This window comes from Meleagris gallopavo, chromosome Z, assembly GCF_905368555.1.
Source record: "Meleagris gallopavo chromosome Z, MGAL_WU_HG_1.1, whole genome shotgun sequence".
Classification (NCBI taxonomy): domain Eukaryota; kingdom Metazoa; phylum Chordata; class Aves; order Galliformes; family Phasianidae; genus Meleagris; species Meleagris gallopavo.
Window position 1 is genome coordinate 16,793,897 of NC_139435.1, and position 25,467 is coordinate 16,819,363.

General features: G+C 37.9%; 1 protein-coding gene across 1 annotated transcript in view; it reads right to left on the bottom strand.

Annotated features, from left to right (window-relative positions):
• Positions 1–885: 885 nt before the first annotated feature.
• Positions 886–25,467, bottom strand: part of LOC104914886 (chondroitin sulfate proteoglycan 4-like) — a 40,544-nt gene continuing 15,962 nt past the window's right edge. The window contains exons 4-10 of the mRNA XM_085213262.1: positions 24,646–25,116; positions 23,673–23,849; positions 18,494–18,692; positions 14,911–15,042; positions 9,710–9,882; positions 6,270–6,453; positions 886–5,756 (exon numbers count right to left, since the gene is read on the bottom strand). Coding sequence (XP_085069388.1) covers positions 3,703–5,756; positions 6,270–6,453; positions 9,710–9,882; positions 14,911–15,042; positions 18,494–18,692; positions 23,673–23,849; positions 24,646–25,116 — 3,390 coding nt within the window. The 3' untranslated portion in view covers positions 886–3,702. The remainder of the gene's footprint in view (positions 5,757–6,269; positions 6,454–9,709; positions 9,883–14,910; positions 15,043–18,493; positions 18,693–23,672; positions 23,850–24,645; positions 25,117–25,467) is intronic.

Sequence of the window (25,467 nt, forward strand, 5' to 3'; positions counted from 1 at the left end):
GTAGCACCGTCTGCCAGAGTGTCAGCTATTCCTCCCAGCTTTGTATCATCAGCAAACTTGCTGAGGGTGAACTCTACTCATCTCTTCATCCAGGTCACTGGTGAATATCAGACTCAGCACTGACCCCTGGGGAACACTGCTAGTTACAGGCCTCCAAACAGACTCTGTATCTCTGATGACCACCCTCTGAGCTCTGCCAGGTCAGCCAGTTCTCAGTCCAATCCACCACACCACACATATATCTATCCCACACTTTCTAAGTTTCATAATAAGAATGCTGTGGGAGACGGTGTCCACTCTTTGCTGAAGTCAAGGTACACAACATCCACTGCTCATCCCCCCCCTTCTCAGCTGTTGAGGACATCACAATGTTTTCTCACAGCATGATTTCTCCTTGGTGTATCTATCTTGACTACTCTTGATAACCTTCTTGTCTTCCAATTGCTTGGCAACGGCATCCAGAACAAGCTGTCCCATTGCTTTCCAGGAATGGAGGTGAGGCTGACTGGCCTGAAATGAATTAATTTTAATGTTATGTTCACACCCATGTTGAACACGGCCAAGAGGACGCATGATGAGATATGATAAGATAAACCATTCTCTGACAGAGACTATTCTGTCTTGTCCAGTGGAAAAGCTTACATCACATTAAGGCACTCTTTTTTTTAAATAGGACTGTGGTTACGATAATAAAAGTAAAATCCACATGTAATTATCAATTATAATATTAAAGAGAGCATTTTATATGAAACTCAGCAATCAGTGATACAGTATACTTCTCCATAGAGAGTTCCATCCAAAAGTTCAATAGTATGGCAAGTATTATGGCACAGTTGTATAACAGCAGCATTGGGAGAGCAAACTAAACGCTGGTACACATCACAATCAGGTCTTTAGGTTTTTATTAAAGAAAAAAGTCAGCACTTTAGAAACTGAGCCCTGTTCTTAAAACACAGCTCATAGTGCTGGCTCTACTTGAAGTAAACTTCTGTTGTCAGGCAAAAGCAATTCTGAAAGAAAAAGTTCAAAAAAAGAAAAAGAGTTTAGTTCATTACGCTTACACAAACAAAAATTGAGCAATCTTCTCTGTATTTTTCTATTATTTCTTGCTCAGAGAATACAAATACAGATATTCAGAGGGTCCATCCAGTTCTGAAGTTCTAATTGCATTACTGTTTTTTTTATTCACTTGATAATATGTTGTGGCCTCATTTTTTACCATTACCACCACTGCAGTAGCCCTATCTTCCATCTCTGTGGCACAACACAGCAACCTTGCTTACCTGTCTTTACAATGATACATAGCTTAAAAAGTCTCTTAAGCACATATTTCATCTCTATTTTATTTTTATTTTTTTTTCAGCTTGTCTACAATGTGGACTCCAGTGACAATATTTTGATACTGCAAACTAAAAGCATATAACTTCATTCCATGGTAGGTATAATTTCATTCCGGAGTATGACACTTCTTTTTCTGTTGACAAGAAGGTCTCAACCATAGGGAAATGTGAGGCATGCTTCTTTAAATGTCATGGAATTACTGGATTATAACTCTTAATTATTATTTTTTTATTATTGGAGTTGAGCCTTGGAGTAGATACAAAGGAATTGAGTTCCTGCTACTGACTAAATGGCACTGGAGGAAGGGTATTGCAAATGCTCTGCTGACAGCTGGAATCTGGAAGAAGTTGCTGTTTGCTTGGTGATAGCAAATAAGGTCTCAGGAAGTGGCAGGAGACTACAACTGCACCTCCACAAAGATGCTAGGGAGTCCCTGCAATGGCTGACAGCACCACCTCTCTTGCTGAGAGTTTCTAAAATAGAAACAAAGGTTTTTGTTTTTGTTTTTGCTTTAACTAGAAAGGCCTATACTGCATGCCTGTAAAGTCCATCTGGGACATCTCAAATCCCAGGCTTTTACACTGATGGTAGAAGGCGATCTCAAGCCTGCTCACAGTGGCATCAAGGAAAAATGATAATTACAAACAAAAATTGCATAATATGCTTCAAATACATTTTGGTTTGAGCATATGAAGGATTCATATCTCTCCACTAACTAAAACAGTTGAAAATGTTGCCTGCATATTTTTCACTGACACTGACCTGGCAGCAGGCTCCAAACAGTGTACTGCTTTAAAATATCTAAGTGGGCATGCTAATCAAGTATTTCGCTCCTGGGACATAGCAGTAACCAGAGATTTAGTATGGCCCTTCTCACTGGTAAACAGTTCCCTCAACTGAAATATGTAAATGCCAGAAACGCAATTAATCAACAGCAGAAAAAGACAACCAAAACCAAGTACTGTGAAATTAATAGCACCAAGGATGCTTAGGCCTATACATCCGTGCTGTAAAAGCAAAAACAGCAGTAATTTGGATAAAACAAAAATATTATTCCAGTGTTAATAATAACAATGCAGCAGTGAGACATTTACAGACAGTGTTTTTACAGAGAAGCTACCTAGAAGTTTATACAAAAATATATGAGAAGTTCATTGGTCATTTTGTCCTCTGAAGTCAATAAGAATTTTGCTGTTGTTTTCAGTGGAAGAAAGAATGGACCTTAACAGGAGATTGCACATCACTATTCATTTTCATAAATACAAAAACATTATCCTTACAGAGAAATAACTGCAAATTTTACTAACAGCTAAATTAAGAGTACGTAGTACCTGTCAGAGAGCATAAGGCACATGAGACTTGCATTCTGGGAGATAAATGGTAAATTGTGAACCTTCAGAAGGGAGTATGTTTTTTAGTCACAGTACTCAGTCAATAGCTACACCACACAAAGTAGTTTGCAGCGAAGGATTTGATGATACTATCATCTGTTTAGACTCAGAGACCACAAAGAGAGCTGCTCTTGCTTCACTGAAGACAGAACTTAGCCCTTAGTAAGAAATAGGAAATTTGATATGTTCTTCTAAACATAAGCTAAACCTGAAAATAATTTGGCAGGCAGGTTGACTGGCAGAGATACAATTTTTGCCATGTGGATTAGAGGCCATGGATGCATTTTACCAGTCTGCAGATATTAAGGCTAGACTCCAGCAATAAATTAGGAAAACACAAAACAAACAATCAAAAAAACAGCCATTTGACAGTAAGCATTTTATCGAAAGCTTTACTTACTGCTGCCATAGAATTACTGAAATTCTGAAATGAATGCTAGATTTCAAGCTCACCGATCCAGATGAATACCTGGCAAAATAATGACAGCTTTGTTTCTTTAATATTGGCCTTTGAACAGCCTTTGGGTCAAAATGGCATTATCAAGATTAGCACTTTGATAACTACTTGTAAAATCAGTTTCGAGTTCTTAAAATAGAAGTACCAGTTCAGGAAGGAACACAGGGTCTTTACCTCAAACTTAGTTCTTCAATATAATAATGTTAAAATAGATATAATCCATGACAGTACATTTTACTTTACCCCTGTCATGGCAAATAAAAAATACTGCATACACAAGGTGCACTAAAAAATCTATGAGGACAAGTTCTGCATCTGATGAGGTGGGAAAACTCAATTTATGGCCACTGTAATCAATAAGACTTTCATTATTTCACAGCTGTCTGGGTTTCACCTAACAAACAATGCACCATTTGACCTATTATAAATAATCATAATAAAGAGTTGTATGTCAGTAAGGTACACTCTCCTTTCCACATTACATCAACTGGCATGACCAAAGGTGGCCATGAACTACACCCAGTACTGACTGCGCTTCAAAGTTGGGTTTGTTTTTCGACAATACTGGATCATTTCAGGATCCAGGTTTAACCAGCTATTTTGCAAAGGCTGTTCTACAATCGGAGGAAGCATTGTAGGAAGCAGCTGTTCATGCCTTACTGCCATCAGTGCAGAGGATATATTTCCCTCAGTTCCCTTCAGGAGAGGGGTCACTGTAACAGTGGGTACAGTCAAGCTCCGTTCCAGACAATGACCTGGACTACTGAGGACTACATCTGTTTGATTTTTGACAAGTGGTTTTGCCTTCTCTTTCTTCTGACACATTAGCAAAATGCACACAGAAATAACAGCAATAATGAGTAACACAGACACCAGGACCAGGGGTATAATAATGTACCAATGATTGCTGCTTTCACCTGCTTGCTCTCTGGAGCTCATGGCATTAACCTGATCTGTGGTCTCAGTCCCTGCAGATCCCCTTGTTCCCACTGCCAGATTTAGCAATGGACCTTCCTCAAGTTGATTTCCCCAGCGTTTCCGACCTAGCCACATGTCTGGGACAGTCTTCTTTGGTGCTACTGTAGGTACTTCATCATGGGAGTAAGCTAGCACCCTGTCATTTGAGGTAGCTGGAATCTTTAAAGTGGTCATACTGGCTATGAAAGGCACTTCAGCTGTGAAATTTTGCACAAGAGAAGGACTATATGGCACTATGGAATACTCAAAATGGCCAACAGCAGGCTGCACATCATCCGCCCTGAGCACAAATGTGAATGAATCATTTAACAGATCAATGCCTGTCATATTTGTATCTATGTTGAGAAGCACAACACCTTCATCAATGTCAGTTTGGGTGAATGTCTGAATATCTTCAAACACTGCATCATTCACAAACCTTTTTTTTACAATCCTCCCATGAGCTGGGGGCACTATAACTTCAAATCTAGGATTACTGTTTGTTAAATTGGCTAGCTCAGAAGCATCCAGGTCATTGCTTCTGAGTTTATAAACTGCTTGATTTGAAATCTGCATGTCAGACACAACTTGCACTAAAGGCTTTGTTGTGATGTTCAGCACTTGTTCTGTTAGATTACTTTCTGCAGTGAAAATCATAAACATCAGTACTTCTTTGAATACAGTGAAATTTGACAGATGGTAAGAAAGTCTTCCCAAGTTCAAATCTGCCTGCTCAAATTTAGTAACCTGCTCTTTTTCAATCATCAGGTACCCATACTTGAGGGGGTGAGTTAATTCATACATGATATTAGTGCTTTTTCCATTTGTGACAGCTGAAAGCTGTGTGTTAGTAATAGCAACAGATGTCTGACCCTGTGGAAGTGCAACATCCGTAAGGTTGACCAGGACAAGAGTAATTGGTACAACTTCGAGACTGAAAAGTTTGTATAAAGGACGATGTTTACCATCAGTCACACTGAAATAAAACACCCCAGAAGAAGAACTTCCATCCTGTACAAACCAAACCCTACCACTGTCAATATCAGCTTGTGTGAAATCCTGTATAGAGATACTCAGATTGCTCTTCATTGCTAAATAACCATTATTGGGGTTGCTAACAATGGAATATTTGAGTTCTGCTGGGGTGTTGTCTAAGTCTTCAGCTTTCAGGTTCTCCGGCCCCAGCATTGACACATCTCCCTGCAGAACATTCAGGTGCAGCCTTTTAGTCTTCAGTTCTGGTGGTTGATCATTCACTGGAATAATAGTGATATTAAACATCTCTTCTAAAACTTCACCATGGGGTTTTGTTGCAGACTTGGTCTTTAGGTTTAACCAAACAGCAAAAGTGAAGTTGTCCATTAGTGATTCAGAATTATCATGCACATACACAATTCCAAATTTGTTCAGTATGTATTGTGAGAAATTAGGTTTTTCTTTTGTAACATTTCTTTCTCCAACAATTATTATGCCATGGTGGGGTAAAGACACAACTTGGTACCAGACTTCATACATGGAGCGCTGTACTTCAGGTAGCTTAATCAATAGATTTGAAGCATCTAAATGTGTTCTGTTGATTAATATTCTACCTCCTTCCTGGACTACAGTACCTAGCAGAAAGGAAAAGAGAGTCTTAGAAACTCAGTATTCTGAAGTTGCATTGTTTTTGAAATTAGATTTGTGTTTCAAAAATTGATAATGCTCAAAAAAGAGAACATGAAAACAAATATTTTTCTTTCGTGGCATCCTTGATTTCCATATGCCATAGCTAGATATATATTACAACTAATCTTAACAGAGATCTATCCATAACTAACAGGGTTTTCTATTGATAATAAAGCGTCATTAAAGAAATATTAGTTCTCAAAACTCTAAATATTGCTTTCATTATCTCTATCAAAATGGAAAATATCCACTACGAAGAAGGAAGAACTGAACAAAGGTGGTTAATCACATTTTTAAAGATGCAGAGATGCACCTACTAGACTATACTCTGTGATTAAAATATTCTGTTCATTTGATACTGAAGAAAAATTTCCCTTTGATTTTTCATATTTGTTCATTGGAAGCCTAACAGATCCTACTCCATTACTGTGGAGAGCCACACAGTATGTTGTTTTTACCTGTATTTGAAAGAAGACGGCTGTTCCAATCATGCCTAGGAACCTCATATGAAATGACAATACGGAACATCTGAGGATCCAAAGCTGATGGTGGAGAAGAGACAGTAAACGTAAAGAAATCTTCTGCACTCCAGTCAGCTGATTCTGCCTCTGAGTGCTCATACATGATCACACCTTCATTCACCTGTTTTTGGGGTAAAGAGAACCATAGGTAAAAAAGGAGAATGATTTTAAATACAGAAGAGTAAGGACAGAGAACAATCATAAGACCATTGTTCAAGAAAGGATTTCAGACCTTAGTCCATGTACAATGACTGTATATGTAGCTTGTGTTGAAAGATTATCTTGTATTTTTCTCTTTGAACATTTCTCTTTTTGCTATACAAGCAAACTTGAAAAAAGTATTTGTACTAGACAAAATCATTTGTTAGTTTAGACCTAAAAGCAAAAGTATCTTCATACGAGGATTCTCATCAGCTGGAACAATACCAGAACTTTAAGATTAGTACTTTAATACACTGAAACTTCAGTAGGATTCCTAACAGCCAGAAAACTGTAATAATAACTACATCTTATTCAGTACGTTCCACATTTGCCTGTCAATTCATTCACTGACCTGAAGAGAAGACAGTTACCTTCTAAACACTTGGCAGCTTCCCAGATAACTACTGACCTGTTAGAAACTAACTGTGTTAGTTTCTAGTTATGTGAAATGGCGTTGGCTCTAAGTCTGCTGCTTGTAATGCACTTCACACAGCTTTGTAAACTGAGGGAAACTTATTAGAAAATGTTACCATGATTTGCGCTTAAAAGGTGTAAAAAATAAATTTAAAAAATCCTTGTTGCAATCGTGGATGAAGCATTCAGCATTTCAGAATTTGATCTGTAGCCATAGAGAGAGCTAATCCTGAAACCACTCTATCAGCCCCACTTGAGAGCACTAGGGAAAAAGAACTTTCAGGGTCAAGTTTTCTCAGCAGTCTCAAAACTAGTCAACCTTACTGTCAATAAACCTGTCATCAGGGTTATGTTTTCCCTATATTGAATCATAGAATCATAGAATGGCCTGGGTTGAAAAGGACTTCAAAGAACATCTAGTTTCAATCCTCCTGCTATGTGCAGGGTCACCAACCACCAGACCAGGCTGCCTAGAGCCACAGCCAGCCTGGCCTTGAGTGCCTCCAGGGATGGGGCTCCACAACCTTTATATTAATTTAATTCTTAATAGCTACTATGGGACAAAGCACACAAAAATGATATTACAATGATATGTTGCTTCAAAACAATTTTTCAAAGCATGGCAGTATGACTTCAAGATAAAGAAAGCAAATTAATGTAGCAAGAATAGCCACAATATGCTTCTGATAAATTCAGTGGTGTTTATCAATTGTTAATCTTCCTAGGGCTACATATTTTTAAATGCAAAACCATGCTAGCAAGAAAATGAAACTGGTGAGCATTCTCTTTTTAACTCTGCAATGACTTCAAATATAAGTTTGAAGATAATAAGAAGATAATAAGAAATTACGGACTTCTGCAAAATGAAAGTACTTGCAAACTATCATAGACAGTACTGACAGAGAAAAAAAAATGCTTCTGTTCAAAACTACTGTGCTATTCTACTGTGTTTAATGCATAATTAATTTTCTTATATTGGCTGCAAAACAACTGTCCTTGAAAAATTCCACTGGAATGCAACTTTTTTTCTTTTTCTTTTTTGGCAAAGAGGCAGTAAGCCACAGGGAATGTGGAAAAGTTCAGCACCACAACAGAAGTGCTAACTTCTTTGTATACTCTACCTATAATTTTTAGAAGCAAAATTCTAAGTTCCATAACAAAGAGTTAAGTAAATGAAAATGCAAACAAAGAAACTACATCAAAATACTTTTCATTTCAAATCAGATTTACAAGCTTTGAAACAAGAAACTGAAATTCTTATTCTCTGTGCAATGAAAAATATGTAACACCTGCAGCATCAATGTCATTTTTTCACAGATATTGTGGCTATAGCTTGCTAGACGGTAAGTTTATTTTGGATCTCTTTTCTTCCCCTGATAGCAGGATACCACAGTCTTTGCCAGAATATATAGTGATCCCGTTAAGATAGCTTCATTTTACCTGCAATGAGTCACTTAGCTCTACTTGTTTGAAGTGAAAATGGCAATACAAATACCCCCAACAGAAAATAGAGAGAATAGAAGAACACAAATTATTACAGCTCAAATCCTTACACAACTTACAAAATTCAAGGCAAAGTTAGCAATATATTAGTAAGAACTAAAGTTATAGAGAAGAAGTGGCATGTTCTGCCACGGCGCTGTCCAATAGGGATATGTAGATATTGTTATCTGTAGGGAAAGAGATTAAAATGTTATTCTTAGATGAAAGATTTTCTGACATGCTTAACTGTTTCACTTAATGCCCATAAATATCATCCATTTTAGAAAGTGAAAAGAATGGTGTCATTAGCCTGTTCCCCTCTCTCATAATTTAAGAAAAAACTCAGCTTATTGCAGTAAGAACAATAATGATGAGATTAGAACTCAGTTTTATGAGAAAATATCTTGTCTTCAATTTGATTTATACAGTTCAGGTGGAGATACATCCACCATAGTCCTTGGTTAGGTTGTTTCAAAGTTTAATTTTATTGAATAAAAGTGCCAATCTTTTTTCTGTTTTGTTGATCATGCTTCACTTTCCAGCCAATACATTTTCTCAGTCCTTCATTTAATTCTTTTAAAATCTGTAAATGTAGATTAAGACCAAACTGCCTCTTAATTTTTCCTACAGTAAAGTCATATATTGAGCTCCTTTTACCTCCCCAATAAGATTTTCTGAGAAAATGTTACTGTGTGCAGAGCACACAGCTAGACTCTGCAAACAGACATAACAATTTCTTTTTCAGCTGCAGAATGTTTTCCATCAAGTTACAAGAGCTGCCACATTTTTAATCATTCAAGTATGAGACCCTGCATCGCAGTTAAGATTCTCTAAACACTTAATATCACAGCCAATCAAGTCAATAAAAGTCTTCTTGGGGACACCCATGAGGACTGTGCACAGCTGAAATGAATCTGATACTTGGAGTTTTCATACAGCACAAGGCTACTCCTGCTGCCAAAAACTAAAGGCTTCCAGCCTCTCACTGATGGCTAATGGCACCAGAACAGCTATTCTTGAAAAATACTGTTACAAGCAAAACAGTGGAAATTGCCAAGACTCTGCTAGTATTCAACGAGAGGGAGGAAAAGGCTCCTCTTGCATTCATTACTACATGCCAGATATTTAATGACACAGCAAATGTGGGCAATCACACTGATGGGTCACATATGTCTGGTTACTAAACAGATATAAATCTACCAGACAAAGAAAAAACAATTGGGATGCCCTTCGAAATAACAATCTACTGCTGAAATATCCATTATAACATAAATGCTTACCATAGACTGTGTAAAACTGAGGATTTCCTGAGTGGTATTATCAGAGTTTGTTCTGATCAGCCTTCCAAGTTTGGGGGAAACTAGAATCATAAAAGTTATAGTTCTGTTTCCTGCACTGGTCACATCACTGGTTACAGCTTTCAGATCATGTTGTGAAATAGGTTTCCTGGAACCTAAAAACCATCAATTAAAAGTTACTTAGATTTGCAACAGCAGTTTTTCAAAAAAGGTACAAACCACTCTTTCATCTGCTTACTCTACTTAGCATTTTAATAACACTTCATAAGATCAGTAAGTTTACCCTATTTTTGGTTACTTCCAGATAACACAACTCTTCCATAACATTTTCAATAAAAACACATCAGTATGAAGTATCTTTGTTTTACAGAAATGAAAGAAAGTTCTCTTCAGCATATGTAATTGCTAAATACTAACTTCTGTAAAAGCAATATGAACAAAGGAGTAGAACTTGTATAAGAAATACTGTGCCTGTATTACACATCTAGAAATAAATTCAAACTATTGCTGAAGTCAGTATTGGCAATGTATTTGATAATGGCAGGTGCCCACAAAAGGCCCAGTAATTTGGCTGAAAAGTCTTAACACAGTAAATCTTCTTGTGAACACAGATAACCAAAACCATGAAGATTAAACCACTTTTTAAGAATATGAAACATGATTTTTATTAGATGAAACTCAAAAATAAATACTGAATTAAACAAATTAGGAAAGACACAGAAATAATGGTCTAAACTGAAATAAAGTATTATTCAGATGGATGGACAACCGAGGAGTCCTTTTAGTACACAGAACTGCACTAACCAGTACTTCCTGGCTTAAAGATTATAAAGAGCTTCCTGAAATCTAATCAAACCAGGACAATTTCTGACAGATGTGACAAAGCCAAACCTAATAATTTCCTAAAAGAAAAGAAAAAAGCCTGTTTCAGCATTTTTTAAAATTTAATGATACAGTTTCCTGATGGTATACACTCAGCAAATTAAATCTGATGTTTACTGATACTTTGGGAAGAGCAATAGATTTTCATAATCCTGCTCCTCCTGCCCCCACTTCTGCCTTTCTTTTTCTGTCTTGTTTTTTCTTGAGCATCATGTTACTGCAAGTAGCAATGCAGTATTTCAGAAGTAGCAGCAGAAATCCTTCAGGTTTGCATTAACAATCCATCTCCCCTATAAATCTACCTTCTGTTTAAAGAGGAATAACACAAAATCTTTCTCCTATAATATTCAGATGGAAAAACATAGTAATCAAACCAAAGAATGGGAATCTTCTGCAAGCTGTTCATAACATCAGGATTCTACTTGTTTACACATAGTTGTGCTGTGGTTTAAAATCACATCTACTTTGAAATACAGTTGTTATAACAAAATGAACAAAAAGAGCTTCTGGCTCTTTTGCCCTTTTTACCTTCCCATTTCTCTCTGTACCAGTGTTGCTTAGAAAAGCAAAGCAGTCTCTCAGAGCTAGAAAAATTCTCTCACTGTCTAATTGAAGAAATCTCTCTTCTTCTCTCTATTATCCTTCTTCCTCTTTTGCATAGCAGACTCACAGGGAAGCACAAGCATGTGTTGAGTGTACAGCAGATGTGATCAAGAATGTAGAACAGAGAACAAAAGTTCATAGACAACGTGTATCTATAAACTAAATCTTATTTCTCAACAACCTCATTAATGTAAATCAGGCCCTGGCACCATAAAAAATTAAGACAGACTAACTCCCAAACATGGTTACACTGTGATGTGTTACGATTATTTCCGTTCTTCACAAAATTCCTGTTACTTCCCAAAAGACCTGACCTCGCTCAGGAGCCAGGACTTGATCACAAGGAACTTCTTTGCATGGCAGAGGCTGAAATACTATTCAGGGCCCCAGACTCCGAGTCTCTCGCACTCCTGTGAAATGAGATCCTGCTCAAACACAATCCTCTGAGTGTGGTCAACACACATAATGAAAGTGGATGAATACTTTTCTTCTGACTTCTTCTGGCAGTTGCGGCAGTTCTGTGGGGTCCAACTCCTTGACAGGGAGAAGACCGGTTATTTGGCAGCCAACAGACTGGGTAAAGGATAGGAAAGTGCAATCACAGCATGCCTGCTTCCAGCACCCAGAGCATACCGTTTGCAGAAGTACCACCACCCAAACTGTGCAGAAAGGAGAGACTGGATGCGCGATTCAGAGTAGGGCCAAGCTAATCCATACAAGCAGAACTTAGTAACATAAAACTGTTATCAGTATCTAATTATTTTGGTGTCTGTTTTTAATGCCAGTATTTAAAATCAGGAAACCACTCTGGTATGATCGTTTTCCAGTCACTGCTGAACAGTTATGGATCATCTTTTCTACTGACTGGCTTATACAGCTATGTTTACAAATACCTATAATCCTTCTTCTCTAAAAGCAACTCATCTAATTCCATCTTCAACTAGTTGCCTCCCTGAAGAGAGCAAACATTCATGTTCTAGATACCTAACACACATAAGAAAAGCTCAAGTATCTATCACACCATGTATTAAGTACGCTGAACAAAATGAGCTGCTGTTGGACACAAAAAAATCCATAAACTCAATAAACAATTTTGCTATATTCATTGCAAAAGAAAACAGCAGTACATGTTCTTATGAAATTGCAGAACAGTATGCTTGAAAGAATACTTCATACCTAGTCATTCAGACATGGCAAATTCTTCACAATATATTCCAGATTTAATTTCCTAGAGGGAAGATTCTTCAAGTTGTCTCAACAGCAACATTTCCCTCACTGCTATAAAACATAACAAAGCACCAGCTATTGTTTTTCTGAGTGTGGGTTAAATGTCTGGCACCATCACTGTTTTAACTGTCGTACCACAATGAGCAAGTACCACTGAAACCTGTAGAATTCCAGAATGTTTTTAAAACATATCATGAAGAGAACAGGCAAAAAAGCTAGCAATACTTTTTAACACCAAAAAAGAATTTTTACTAACTCAAAGCAAGCAACAATTCAGTAGAAGTTAGAAGGTTAGATGAATACAGCTTGCAGTATTGAAAGAAATATTCTACTTTCCAAGGTGCAGAATTGATAGAAAGTCTAGAAACTATTTACAGAAGTATCAGGCATACTTTTGTTACAATTATCTATGGTTTAAGACAGAATTCCTGTTAAGCCCTGTGCCTAAGGCAATCTTACACATCAAAATCACAGATTAATAAACCTTTTAAGTGGGTTTATTTGAATCCCATTTATATTGACTGAAGAAGATCATGCTGCTACAATCTCATTTTTGTTGCCCATGTTTAAGCAGCTTTTTTGCAAGCCTTTGTTTATACAGCTTATATTTATGAAGTCTTAGAAACTGAAGTGCTCCTCCTCTGTAGTGAATTAAGAAAACAAAAAGATACAGATAAATATCTACAGAGCTTTCCTGGCTCCCTGTCTCTGGCCACGTTCAGAGAAAGAAAAAGAAGGTAGTGCAAACAAGAAGCGGGATGCAAGAAAACTCAAGAAGCGATTACCCTTCCCAGTGCAAAGGAGGAAATAGTACTGGTGAGACCCTCTTAACTCCTGCAGTAGTATACTTTAATTAAAAATAGTCCTCTCCTCAGCTGCTGACCCAGCTAGCTGCAAATGCACAAATACAAATCAAAGTTGTTCAGCCCTTCTTATCCATCCTTTATTCTGTGCCACCCTCCATAACTCTGTTCAAACAGTAAGAAAGTGAACTAGCAGTATGATGAGATTAAGCATCCAATGGACAGACACTTCACTCCTTATTTGCCATGCAAGAATCACGATTGTGATCAAGGTTCTATGACTGGGTGGAAGCTGGTCACAAGTCCCCCAAGGATCAGTCTTGGGACCAGTGCTCTTCAACTTCTTCATCAATGACAAAGAAAATGGAATTGAGTGCACCTTCAGCAAGTTTGCAGACGATACTAAGCTGAGTAGTGCAGTCAGTACATTGGAGGGAAGGGAAGCCATCCAGAGGGACCTGAACAGGCTGGAGAAGGGGGCCCATGAAAACCTAATGAGGTTCAAGGACAAATGCAAAATATTGCACTTGGGCCGGAGCAATCCTAGATATTTATACAGACTGTGGTGAGATCTCCTTGAGAGCAGACCTGAAGAGAAGGATGGGGGTTCTGGTGGACGAGAAGCTGGACATGAGCCAGCAGTGTGTGCTTGCAGCCCAGAAGCCAACTGTGTTCTGGGCTGCATTAAAAAAGGGATGGCCAGCAGGGACAGGGAGGTGATTGTTCCCCTCTACTCTGCTCTTGTGAGGCCCCATCTGCAGTACTGTGTCCTGCCCTGGGGTCCCCAGCACAAGAAAGACGCAGAGCTCTTGGAACGAGTCCATAGGAGGGCCACTAAGATGATCAGATGGCTGGAGCACCTCTCCTCTGAGGGAAGGTTGAGGGAACTGGGCCTGTTTAGCTTGGAGAAGAGAAGGCTCTGCGGAGACCTCACTGTGGCTTTCCAGTACTTGAAGGGAGTGTATAATAGGAGGGGGAACAACTGTTTACATGGGTAGGACATGGGGAAATAGTTTTAAACTGAGACAGTGGAGATTTAGGTTAGCTATTAGGAAGAAGCTTTTCACCCAGAGGGTGATGATGCATTGGAACAGGTTGCCCAAGTAGGCTGTGGGTGCCCCACCCCGAATACATTCAAGGCCAGGCTGGATGTGGCTCTGGGCAGCCTGGTCTATTGGTTTGCAACCCTGCCCACAGCAGGAGGTTGAAACTAGATGATCTTAGAGGTCCTTTGCAACCCAGGCCATTCTATGATGATTCTATGATGATGATGATGATGAATATTAGGTAACAGAGCCTGAATGCTCTAACCAGCACGCTGCACCTCTAACTCTTTGAATATATTATAGTGCTTTTAAACTAAACTACTCTCAATGAGGAATGTTCAGAGCTTAGGCTGACAGTGTTATTGTCACATAGTGCCTTATATCTTTTACTGCCAAATTACATCACCGCAAGCACTACTCATATCAAAAATTTAAAGACCATACAAAGAATAAATGCTGTTGAGACAGTGTAACTATTCTTTTAAAAAGCAGACAGATGCATGTTTCCAAGTATAGTTATCTATATTTTAGTCAGCTAGCAATCTGGCAAATCACCGCATACATTGCTACCTCTGCAACTTTTTTAAGTGCACAAAATAATGATAAGCTGTTAAAAACAGACCTGGAAAGACTCTGAGTCCTTTGTTCACTTCAAGGCTAATGACCAGAGACCGAGCTGTGATGCTAAAAATCTGTCGTGGTGCAAAGTTCAAACCATCTGTTACCTGAAAGTTGAAGCCTCCAGACATTGCCCCTGTAGATAACAAAAACATGAATTTATCATATTTTTCTGTTTTTTTTTTTTAAATAAACATACAAATATATACACTGGACAGCTTTCACTGTATTTATTTCAGCGTCACTTACAAAGACATTCTGAAGAAGTTTTTGATTAGTATTTTTGTATCTAAACTAGAATTTTATTAGTTCATAATGCAGAGAAGAGCATCCCTAGGAGACTACTGGCTAACTATCTCAGAGCTGTAAAATGGAGTGTCCCTTTCCCTCTTACTTCACTGAATTCAGCAGATTTGGAATCCAGTCAAGCCTGGGGAGACACTGGCTCCCAAATTTTCTACTTCTATTGCATCTTAGGAGGTACCCGGGCACTTAAGAAGCCATTTTGACACATAAGTAATTTTAAGAGAAAAGCTACTAGAATATCCTTTCATTTTTTATTTATATTTAAAGGACTGTACCAAATCACAGGTTGCTTTGTTTCTTTGCTCTCCTTCAGTTTTGCTGAAGAGGATATCTTGCCACAGCTTAAATTATTTCAGATTATATGTGTACTCCTAATAAATGCATATATTTTCTTTAATCTTACGACCCATGTGTAGTTTGGCCACAAAGCAAAAATACATCCAGGAGACCAAGCAGATTCATGAAGAAACACAGTTTTCAAAACTGACTTATTAAGGTGTACAATGCTTCCTGAGGCTGGCTTTAAGTTGACAGTGTCCAGATTGTTTAATTAGGTACAAAAAAGAGAATGAAAAATGAAAACATTAATTGTTCAAAACAGTTGAAGTTGCTCTTTTACTTACTTTGCCTAATTTTGCTATGAGATTGCTATATGAATATATATCATGAAAGTACAGTGTTGTCAGGTACTCCACTTAAAGACCAGTGCTCCTTGCCTAGCAATAAATTAACATATCAGAAGAATAGAATGTGGGTTCTAAGATTATAGCTAACAGTTCCCTTAGGCAATGCTCCCACATCTGGACAGGCACAGAAGCAGCTCTGGAAAACCAGGTTATATTGCTTCGTATTTTAAAAGCTTTTATGCTCTGATGTTTCCTTACGATAAAAACACACAAGCAGTTGCACATTTTCAAAGGCACTGAGGAACCAATCACTTGCTTCAAGTTAGGAGAAAAAGGCTTGCTTAGCTTCACTTGCTTTTTTGGACAACGCAGAGCAACTCTGTGATTGATATAATCTGACACTTTGACACTGACAGCGTCAAGAACAGAACTAAATCCTGAAGTGCTTCTTAGGTATTATTTTATCTCAATTTTTAAAGAGATATCTGATCAGAGGTGATAAAAAGGATATCAGAAGGGGAGTTGTAAAAATTGCACTGAGGAGACACTAAGGCTGACAAAAGGTCAGTTCAGTTCTTTCTTAAAGAATAATTAAGCAAAAGCTGGGAAGGGTGCACTCTGGAAGGAAAAGGAGGCAAAAAAGGGAAGGAATTCTTACACTGAAGGAGGAGTACAGAAGAAGAAAGATCTGATCTGGTTCTGCATTTGTAAAACAGACAAAATTTAAAGGGTGGATATAAGAACAAAGTGGCAGACTTGCAACTCACAGCACAGAATAAACAGCTTAATAAGAACAAAGTGGCAGACTTGCAACTCACAGCACAGAATAAACAGCTTAATATAATTCATAGGACTGAACAAAGATGAAGGAAAAGCTTTATGAAGACTGATGTTAGAGACATAAAAACAATGCATGGTAGTACTTCATTTGTACTACAAAACACTCCAAGAACAAAGCACTCGTGCTACGTATAGATGCAAAAGCCCAGTGACAGCTGGAGCAGTATGTCTCACTAGGTAGAAGAACTGCCTCAGCCAAGAAGATGCTGCTCTTCCTTCCCCCTGGGAAGGTTCACAGTGAGTGGGAAAAGCAGAGGACAGTACGTGGAGAACATGAAATGAGGTACTTGCCAGGAGGAGCCAAAGCTAGTACATAGCAGAAAACTGAAGAGAAAGGACAAAGCAGCTGAAGAGGAGAGTAAGAGGCATTGTGACAGCAAGAGATGAGAAGGTCCAAGGCAAGGCTGGGAGAAAGATGAGCACAGCAAGGACATTTCCAGTAACAGTCCTAGCTGAAGGAAGAAAGTCTGAAGAAATAAAAGAACTGAAATGTCAAGAGTACTTTCTGAAACACTGGAGGTAATGATATAGCCAGAGCAGCTGCAAGAGCTGAAGCATGACCTAGGCAAATTTGCATTTCAAATCTACTGTACGTCCCACATTCCTACTCACTAAAAAAAAAAATGGAATTTGCTATTCTTTTTGCTTCTATTAATCAAGATCCACTTCCAAAGGCTACAGATGTGCATTTGCCACTTCTGGAACAGAATGAATTAATTTCCTCACGTTCAGACTGCCATCTCCCTACCACCATCAGGGTTTTTACATATCAAAATCTCCCTTGGAACAACTTAAACAGCTGGGCTCACTTTTGCTATGTTCTTGACCTTTCACCTCCTGCCTAAATTATTTGAGCAGGATACCAATAGCTCAACAACAGCTGCTTGTAAAGCAACTTCAGCAACATTTATGTACTCTGCAAGATACTTCTCCACAAGTCAGAGCGCTTCAACCTGCACCAAGCCTCATGGAGTCATAGTACAGATCTGGAGTGACTGCCGAAAACATCCAAGCCCTGGAAAGAATTCCAGCTCACTCCAGGGGCTGGTGAGATAATCCTGTGCCTCCTCATCTCCTTCCCCATCACTCAACTGGTTTACCCTTCTTAAACATCTCCTTTCTTCTGTTTTCAGCTAATTCAATATGATAACAGAGCTGAAGCAGGAACACAGCAGCTTTTGTCCCTTCTTCAAACTGGAACCTCACAGAGATGTTCACTCCCAGAGCTTCTTGTTTAAGGACCCTGGAGGCTGCCATGACTCCCTGTTTTATTGTCTACACAACACTTCTTTCTGTAGAAGCCGCAAAAATAACACAATCTCTGTTTCTCACTACTGGTGGAAAAGAGTCAACGATTATAGCAGAATTTCTTCACAGCCATGCTCATCTCACCCATGCAAGCCATAACTTCATTGCCTAGAGCTTCTTAGGAGCATGACCATACTGTGACAGGTACCTAAGAGACCGCTAGTCTATGAATAACCCAGTACTGTCAAAAGGTTTCTAAAAGACTCTCAATTACAATGGTCAAAAACATAGCTCTGAAAGCTGCATGGCATTGTTACCTTTCTGCAAACCATGCATTCAGTAAGAAGACTGCTAGTAATAGTCTTCTCACAGAACACCAAGCTTTCATGATGAGCACTCATTAAAGCGGTCATAAGGACCATTTCCTGTCTAGATAGTCAAGACCATCTATCACATAACCAGTGCTCTGAGATTTTTGTGACATTACAAAGAGATCCTCATACAGTTACAAATACACTGAATATGAGCAGTATATTGGTAACAGGTGGTATTTTTGAAACAACATACCATTGTGTACAAATACCAGCTGCCCTTCAATTATATGAGCCTGAGTAAAACTAAGGATCTTCTTGTTTGGAGAAGACTTCAGAGCCAAGTGCCCATTGCTGGGCGGTGTAACTGAATATATCAGGTCTGATGGTGAGGAGTCCTTATCTTCTGCACAGAGGTCATCAACAGTTATTTCTGTGACTGAACCCACCCAAACCTAGAAAAACAAACATAAAATTAAAAAAAAAAAAAAAAGAAAGAAAATACATGGAAATAAACCTTAAAAAAAAAGAAAAAAAAGGGAAAGAGAGATTTCTGCTGTATAGCACTAGCAGCTAAAACATGTTTCCCGTCTGTCTAAATTTCTTATCATGGACTGTAATGGTTAAACCTGGCACATGGTTTTCAAGAAACAAGACCATGAAATAACACAAACAAAACACACCCTACATGGGTTTGAATTTTAGAGGGCTAAAGTGTAAGTTCTCTATTTGTCAGGCCCTACCCAAACTCTTACCAACAGAGCAAAATTGTATTTTGATAACTGAGTCAAGGAGCTCCCTTCCAACACATACACATGAATATTACTGTCATGTAATTCACAGCAGGCACAGCATTCAATATGCTCTACTTTCAACTAGCAGAAAGGAAAAAAAGAAAATGGCCTGAGGAAAGCACAGTCTCTAATATAAATGGAAGACTTGTAGCTGCATTATTTCATTTTAACAAACTGCATTAAAGCCCCTTTTTCAGTGCACCCAACAACCCACAGAGATGCTCAGAGCAGAAACACAGGAAGGAAACATGCCCTCAGCAGCTGCCTAGCACTTTGCAAGTCACACATACAAACAAAATAAACAATGTATTTGAGAAGATGCTACAAAACCTACTACTTCTTTCTGGAAAATCATTTTTTGTTTGTTTTTGTTTTTTTAGCTTAAGATCTACACATTCCGCCAAATTCTTCTTTTGAGCAGAAAGAACTGTTATCTTGGCTTCATTCACATCTTGGTAGGTAATTTCTTGATTGAGAATTACAGACTTAACTCTTCATCTTTTCTGTATATAGTCAGAACTACAGACAAAAGTACTAACAAAGAATAATAAAAATTTATCTCAACATTAAGAAAAATCTCCAAATATTCAATATATCAATGTCAGTTCTTTCCAAGCAGTCTGTAACACAGAATATAACCTAAAAGCCCTAGCCTTTAAAAGACTTATCTTGAGGTTCAAAACACATTCTGCACCATTCCCTTCTGTCTTCTCAGGGCCCCACCACATATAAGAAGTGTCTGGTAGCAGCATTATATCAAGTGGTTTAAGAGAAAATGTGATCCCTGAAAAAAGGCATTTCACTTCTGCCAGAAACAAAAATCATCAATCAGATTTTTCCTTAACTATCACTATCAGAAATCTTGAATATTTTTTAAAGCCACTAGGAATTTTGCCATGACACTTAAATAACAGAAAGACTGCAGCCTAGACTTTGTCACAAAATCCATGCCATAGAAAAAGAGAGTAAAATTGAATGATATGTGTTTTCTAATGAGGAAAATGAGTCTGAAGTTGTGTTACATTTTGTAATAAAAAACTTGCAAATAGGAAATTGCTATTTTCTCAGTTGAAATGTGTATTTCTTTGCATTAGTATCTAAGTTTGATAAAAAATATCACCTATGAACACAAGATGATAACTAAGCAAAGGCTGGCTTATTAAGCATCACCAGGTGAGTACATCAGTGCCACTGGTTTCATATCAAAACACTTAATTCCCATCAGAAACACTGTTTCAGATTATTCTGCACAGTGAATAAGAAGTCATATAGAGAATACACAAACACATTAAAAAGAACTATGCAAAAACTATCGAATGTGACTTAGGCTAAATGTTTGTAAGTTTAAAAAAAAATCTCTTAATAAAAGAAAAATTCAGCTTCTTCTTCTATAAAAAGGCAGTATTTATTTCTGTTGTTCCTGCACATGGTCACACAATGCTTTTTAAAGTACTGTAAATGCCAAGCGCCCCATGACCTGTAATACGATCCTCAGGGAATGAAAGGAGATAAAAGCTAAACAGGGCTGTAGGGAAGTGCACACTCAGAGCACTGCAAATGTTATGCAGGTACAGCTTATTTTCCACTTCTGCAATCAAGTTCTCCCCAAGGAACACCATGAAAACTGTATTCAGATTTCCAGGAGGTAGCAATACACAAATTTTGCACTTGCCCAACACATTCCACAAGCATGGTCCAAAAAAAAAGTCCAGGACTTTTCCATTCTGCTCTGCTTAAAAGCATTCAGCTTATCAGCTCTTCCTTGTGTGTTGTGTATCCATGTATAAATTCAAAGATATTTTAATACTCTGGTAAATTAATGATTAAAAGAGAAAAAAAAATCAGTGTTTCAATTTTGTTTAAATAAAATTAATTGGCCCTCTTGTGGCAACAGGAGGACGCACTTATTTCAAAGTAACTGATAAACACTCCTAAAATATTTAAAACAAAGAAACAAACATACAACCTCCCAAAATTTTAGGAAATTATGCATTACAGTACAGTTTCCAAGTATATTAATCTCTTCAGCATTTATTGTTCTAATAAAAATTTATAAAGTAAGTGCAAGGATTACTAGCATGCATTACTAATGCTCTCACTGTAATAAAACTTCCCTATATCATTCACTATGTTAATGTAAATATCTCAGCAGGTAATAAATTCTCAGTCAAGGGGAAAAAAAAGAAAACTTCCATTACTTCTGCTTCCTGAAGAAAATCGTAAAGCAGCCCCGAAAGTATTTGGTTGTTCATCTCCCTAAAACTCCTCCTACTGTATTCATAACTTCGATATAAGAAACAGACGCTGCTGTTTGAATAAGGGATATGTTAAGGATGCTCCAGAAATAGGGGAACTGGTGCTGAAAGACTCATTCAGCTTGTATAAACACGCTCCTTTCATTCATTTAGGTACAAGTCCCATGACAAAGGCCAAAACTAGCTAACATCACTGACCATGTCACTCAGCTCTTCACAGAAGCTACCTTTGATAGCAGGCGCTATATGGAAACCTACTTTTTACATTGTTCGATTGTTCTTTCTAGCTTCCTTTATACTGTGATCTTCACAATTTCTGTGGTGCCAAACTTCAGTTCAATTCAAATGGTCCTACTAGATTTTAGTTTTCACAATACTGGTCCCAGATCTTATACTTCTGTACATTTTCAACCTTTCAAAAGAAATACAGTAAAAGAGCTATTGCCTTTTCAAAAGCAACACACAGTTTATTCTTCTGCATTCATCACTAGCAATGTCCTTGACGAGCACAGACTGCTTGGCTCAACTGAACATCAGGATACCTATCTACATAGGAATGCCTAGCTCATCTCAATATTTAGCCAGCTTATGGTAAATCCATTTTCTCCTACTTATTTGGGATGTGCAAAGTTCCTTTGAAGAAGGATCATCTTAGTGTATTTCTCCCAGTATGTAACTTGACTGTCACCACACTGTATGTGTGTATTCATGACAAAATCAAAGCTTATTTGTCAGTAACAGTTTAGACATGGTGAGCAGAACCACAGGATACAAAGGCAATATCGTGGCTCTCGGTTTGCAAACTGCCTGCATAGCAAAAAAAAGATCAACTTTGGCTAGTTTCAGCTGCATTATCATTGTTCTTGGGAAGCCAGGACTTAACAGCCATTTTTAGAAAAAAGCTATTTACTGCACTGCAGTGCGCTGTGCTGGCTCAGTTCTCAGAGCAAAATGCAGCTCTAAGCCTGTACTGCACACAGACAGCTATCAAACTGGGCACACATCTCTTGAATGCTACTAGACAAACATCACCATGTGCTGTGCAGATGTCTATAGAGTACCTCTGTGATTAATTTAACCATGGAAGGTTTTACTCTATTACTTGAATGTTGTGAAGACAGTTTGTTCTTCTACTGGCAATATTTGGAAGAGATAGGGTGCTCCGTGTTGTGCACGCCTGCAGATTATCAGGGACGGTTGCAACCACCAGGAAGATGCACAGCATCACCACTATCACTGCTTAAAAAAACCATCTTTTCTTGTGTGAAAAGGCAATATACACAACCCAAGGCTGTGGTCATCTCCATAGTAATTTATTCTCCCTAGCAGCACAAATCAGATACATAAAATTAAATGTATTTTTAGATGCCACCAACTTGTAAAGTACATTACACAGCACCAGGAACAGTGTAGCCTCAAAATACGCCCATTGTCTACTTTCAAATCTATTTTGAAATGTCTTTTCTATCGTAATGGCCTCTCAGCAGGTCTACTCTAACCACAAGTTGTTAGCTAAACCTTACTCATTCTGTTTCTCAGAGCCATATGATTTATTTGCCAGGTCCCACAGAGGAAGCCTTTAAACACTGAGGGTTTTTTGTTTATATGGGGACATGCAAACTGGTTCTTGTTACTGGGTGCAACAATAACACAAATAAATAATAGAAGGAAGGAAAAAAGAAGGGAAGGATAGACAGGACAGAAGGAAGAGAGCAAGGGAAAAAGGGAGAGAAAGAAAAAGATCTGAAAAAGCTTTGAAGTGACAGAAGTGACTTTTTCCAAGAGTGAAATGTTAAAAAGCCAGCTATTAAGAGAAAAAAGGAAGCATCACTCAGCAATTCTAAACTTTCCTTTAGGAATTGACAAGGTGGGGGGACGACATTTTTTTCATCACAGTAACACAGAGTAATAACTTCAGTGTCTGCAGCAATATCTTGGCAATATCTACCAGCCTAGATTTTCACAAACTGTGTTGTATTATTCTGTTAGGAACTTTAAAATGTCTGAGAAAGCCTTACAAAGGGAACATTCTGCTTTTGTATCAGAAATACCCAATACGTAGTGATGCACAAGTGAGAATGCTCCTCTCTTCTTCTGTCCTGTCCCAGTGTGGGGTCAAGATAAGAAGTAGCTTACACATTAGTTTAGGTCTGATCTCAGTATATTTAATAGCAAGAACCAAGTAAGATATTTGCACTCTTATCATCACTACTCTTAATATTTCTCTAACCCATGTTTATTAACAGCCCTGAAGACATCCTAGTGAAGAACACTATGATACAGCAGTGTTATGGTATGAGCTGTCTACCCCAAACAATCTGTTAATGAAAGTATATTAAATGATATCAGGTTAGAAATCAACATTTTAAAATTATGACAAACATACCTGAAGAATTCTGTTAACTTTTATAACAGGAGCTTCATCATTTACTGCAGAAACTGTTACAAACATTGTTTGGGGCAAGCTTTGTTTCTGAAATTCTGTGTTATTTACTATAAAGGTAAAATTGTCCATTAGTTCCTCACTGCCATCGTGAACATAGTAGATTAATTCTTGTTCCACCTGAAAAATATAACAACCTAAAAAACTAAATATGCTAAAGAAAATGAATGTGACATTAAAAAACATGTCAGCCTAGTGAAGTCCTCTGAATTGCCTCAACTTTTTATGACTCCAAAGAATTAATTTATTGTCATATCTAATCTGTATCTCTACCTTTGTTCTACCCACAACAGCAAATTTTACAGCTCTATACCTCTAGCCAGCTTACATTGCCAGTCTTGGCATTCCCCCTTCAGCCTAAAGAGAAAGTAGTGGGATTCAGTCCCACTGTATTTACAATATTTCCTGGGAGCTACAAATGGAAAAAAATGAGTATTAATAGATGGTGACTTAACATATAATTTTCCTTTTTAGAACAAACAAACTGAAAATTAGCTTTTCACACATAAATTTACTCTCTATGAGCAAACACATAATCTAAAAATAATAATAATTGTTTCCACATCTCTCCTTGTTCAATTTACATATTATTTCAGCGGGTCAGCTCTTCTCAAGATATACCCAAGAGTGCAAAGGGCTCATCAGTCACTTGTGACTATAATACACTGCTTTGTTTGACCAGTGGCACTCAAGAAGTGACGTGGTTGACCATAAAAAACAGCCACCCTCCTCTGAACACCAAATGACCAGCAGCAATATCTCTGTTACAAGGCCCAAAGCTCAAACTCCTGCGTCTCACCTTCTCTCAGTAAATCCTCCCACTCTAGACAAAAATCAGCATTTAATAACATAAGGAAAGAGTTAATCATAACCACGGACAAAGAATTAATCATGATAATGAATCTAAATGCATTACCTGTTTTTTGGTAAATCTGTTTAACTTTATTCCGGGAGCATTAGAATCTTCAAAATATCCATGCTTTGGCTGGTCAACTAAAATAATTTCACAGCTGAGTCCTGCAAAGTGTCTACTAGAAATTTTTAGATTGTCTTCCATCAGGGCTTTTGAGCTACCTTCAACTACTGTGAAGTTCTTTACTTCCAAAGGAATCATTTTGGGAATAATGTCAACAGACATTTCTATTCCATTCACGGTTTGGACACCATTGGTCACATCCAGAGAAAAACAGTCACTTAATTGGTCAGAAACTGTCTGCACATACTGAACTTTGCCCTCATCAACATCTTGCTGTGTGAAGGTCAGAACTGGCTTTTGTTCAGCACCAAGATAACTCTCTTCTGATGAAAACGTCCGAATGTATCCATGTAATGGAAACTGCCTTACTGTGAACACAATCTCAGATGGAGAACTGTTTTCATGGTCAACCTAAAATTGGAAAAACACACCTCAGAATTACTTAAACAGAAATATGAGAAATTATTTAATTCTCTTGTTCTGAATTTGTCAGTTTTAACTGGAGAATCATCTACCTAATTAATTGGCATTCCTTGTCTGGGGTACAGGTAAATCTGCAGACTTTTAATATACAATAGTTCTTGATTATGCATTAGATGTATGGTTATGCATTAGATGGCATGGGATTGTATTGTAACCCTGAATATGCTCTGTAAATTTTGAAAGAACATACTCCAGAATTATCTAATTGAGCAAGAGCTGTAGAGTCCTGCTTGAAAGAAGGACTTACAGTCAACACAGTAGCGTGCTGCAGCAGCCCCC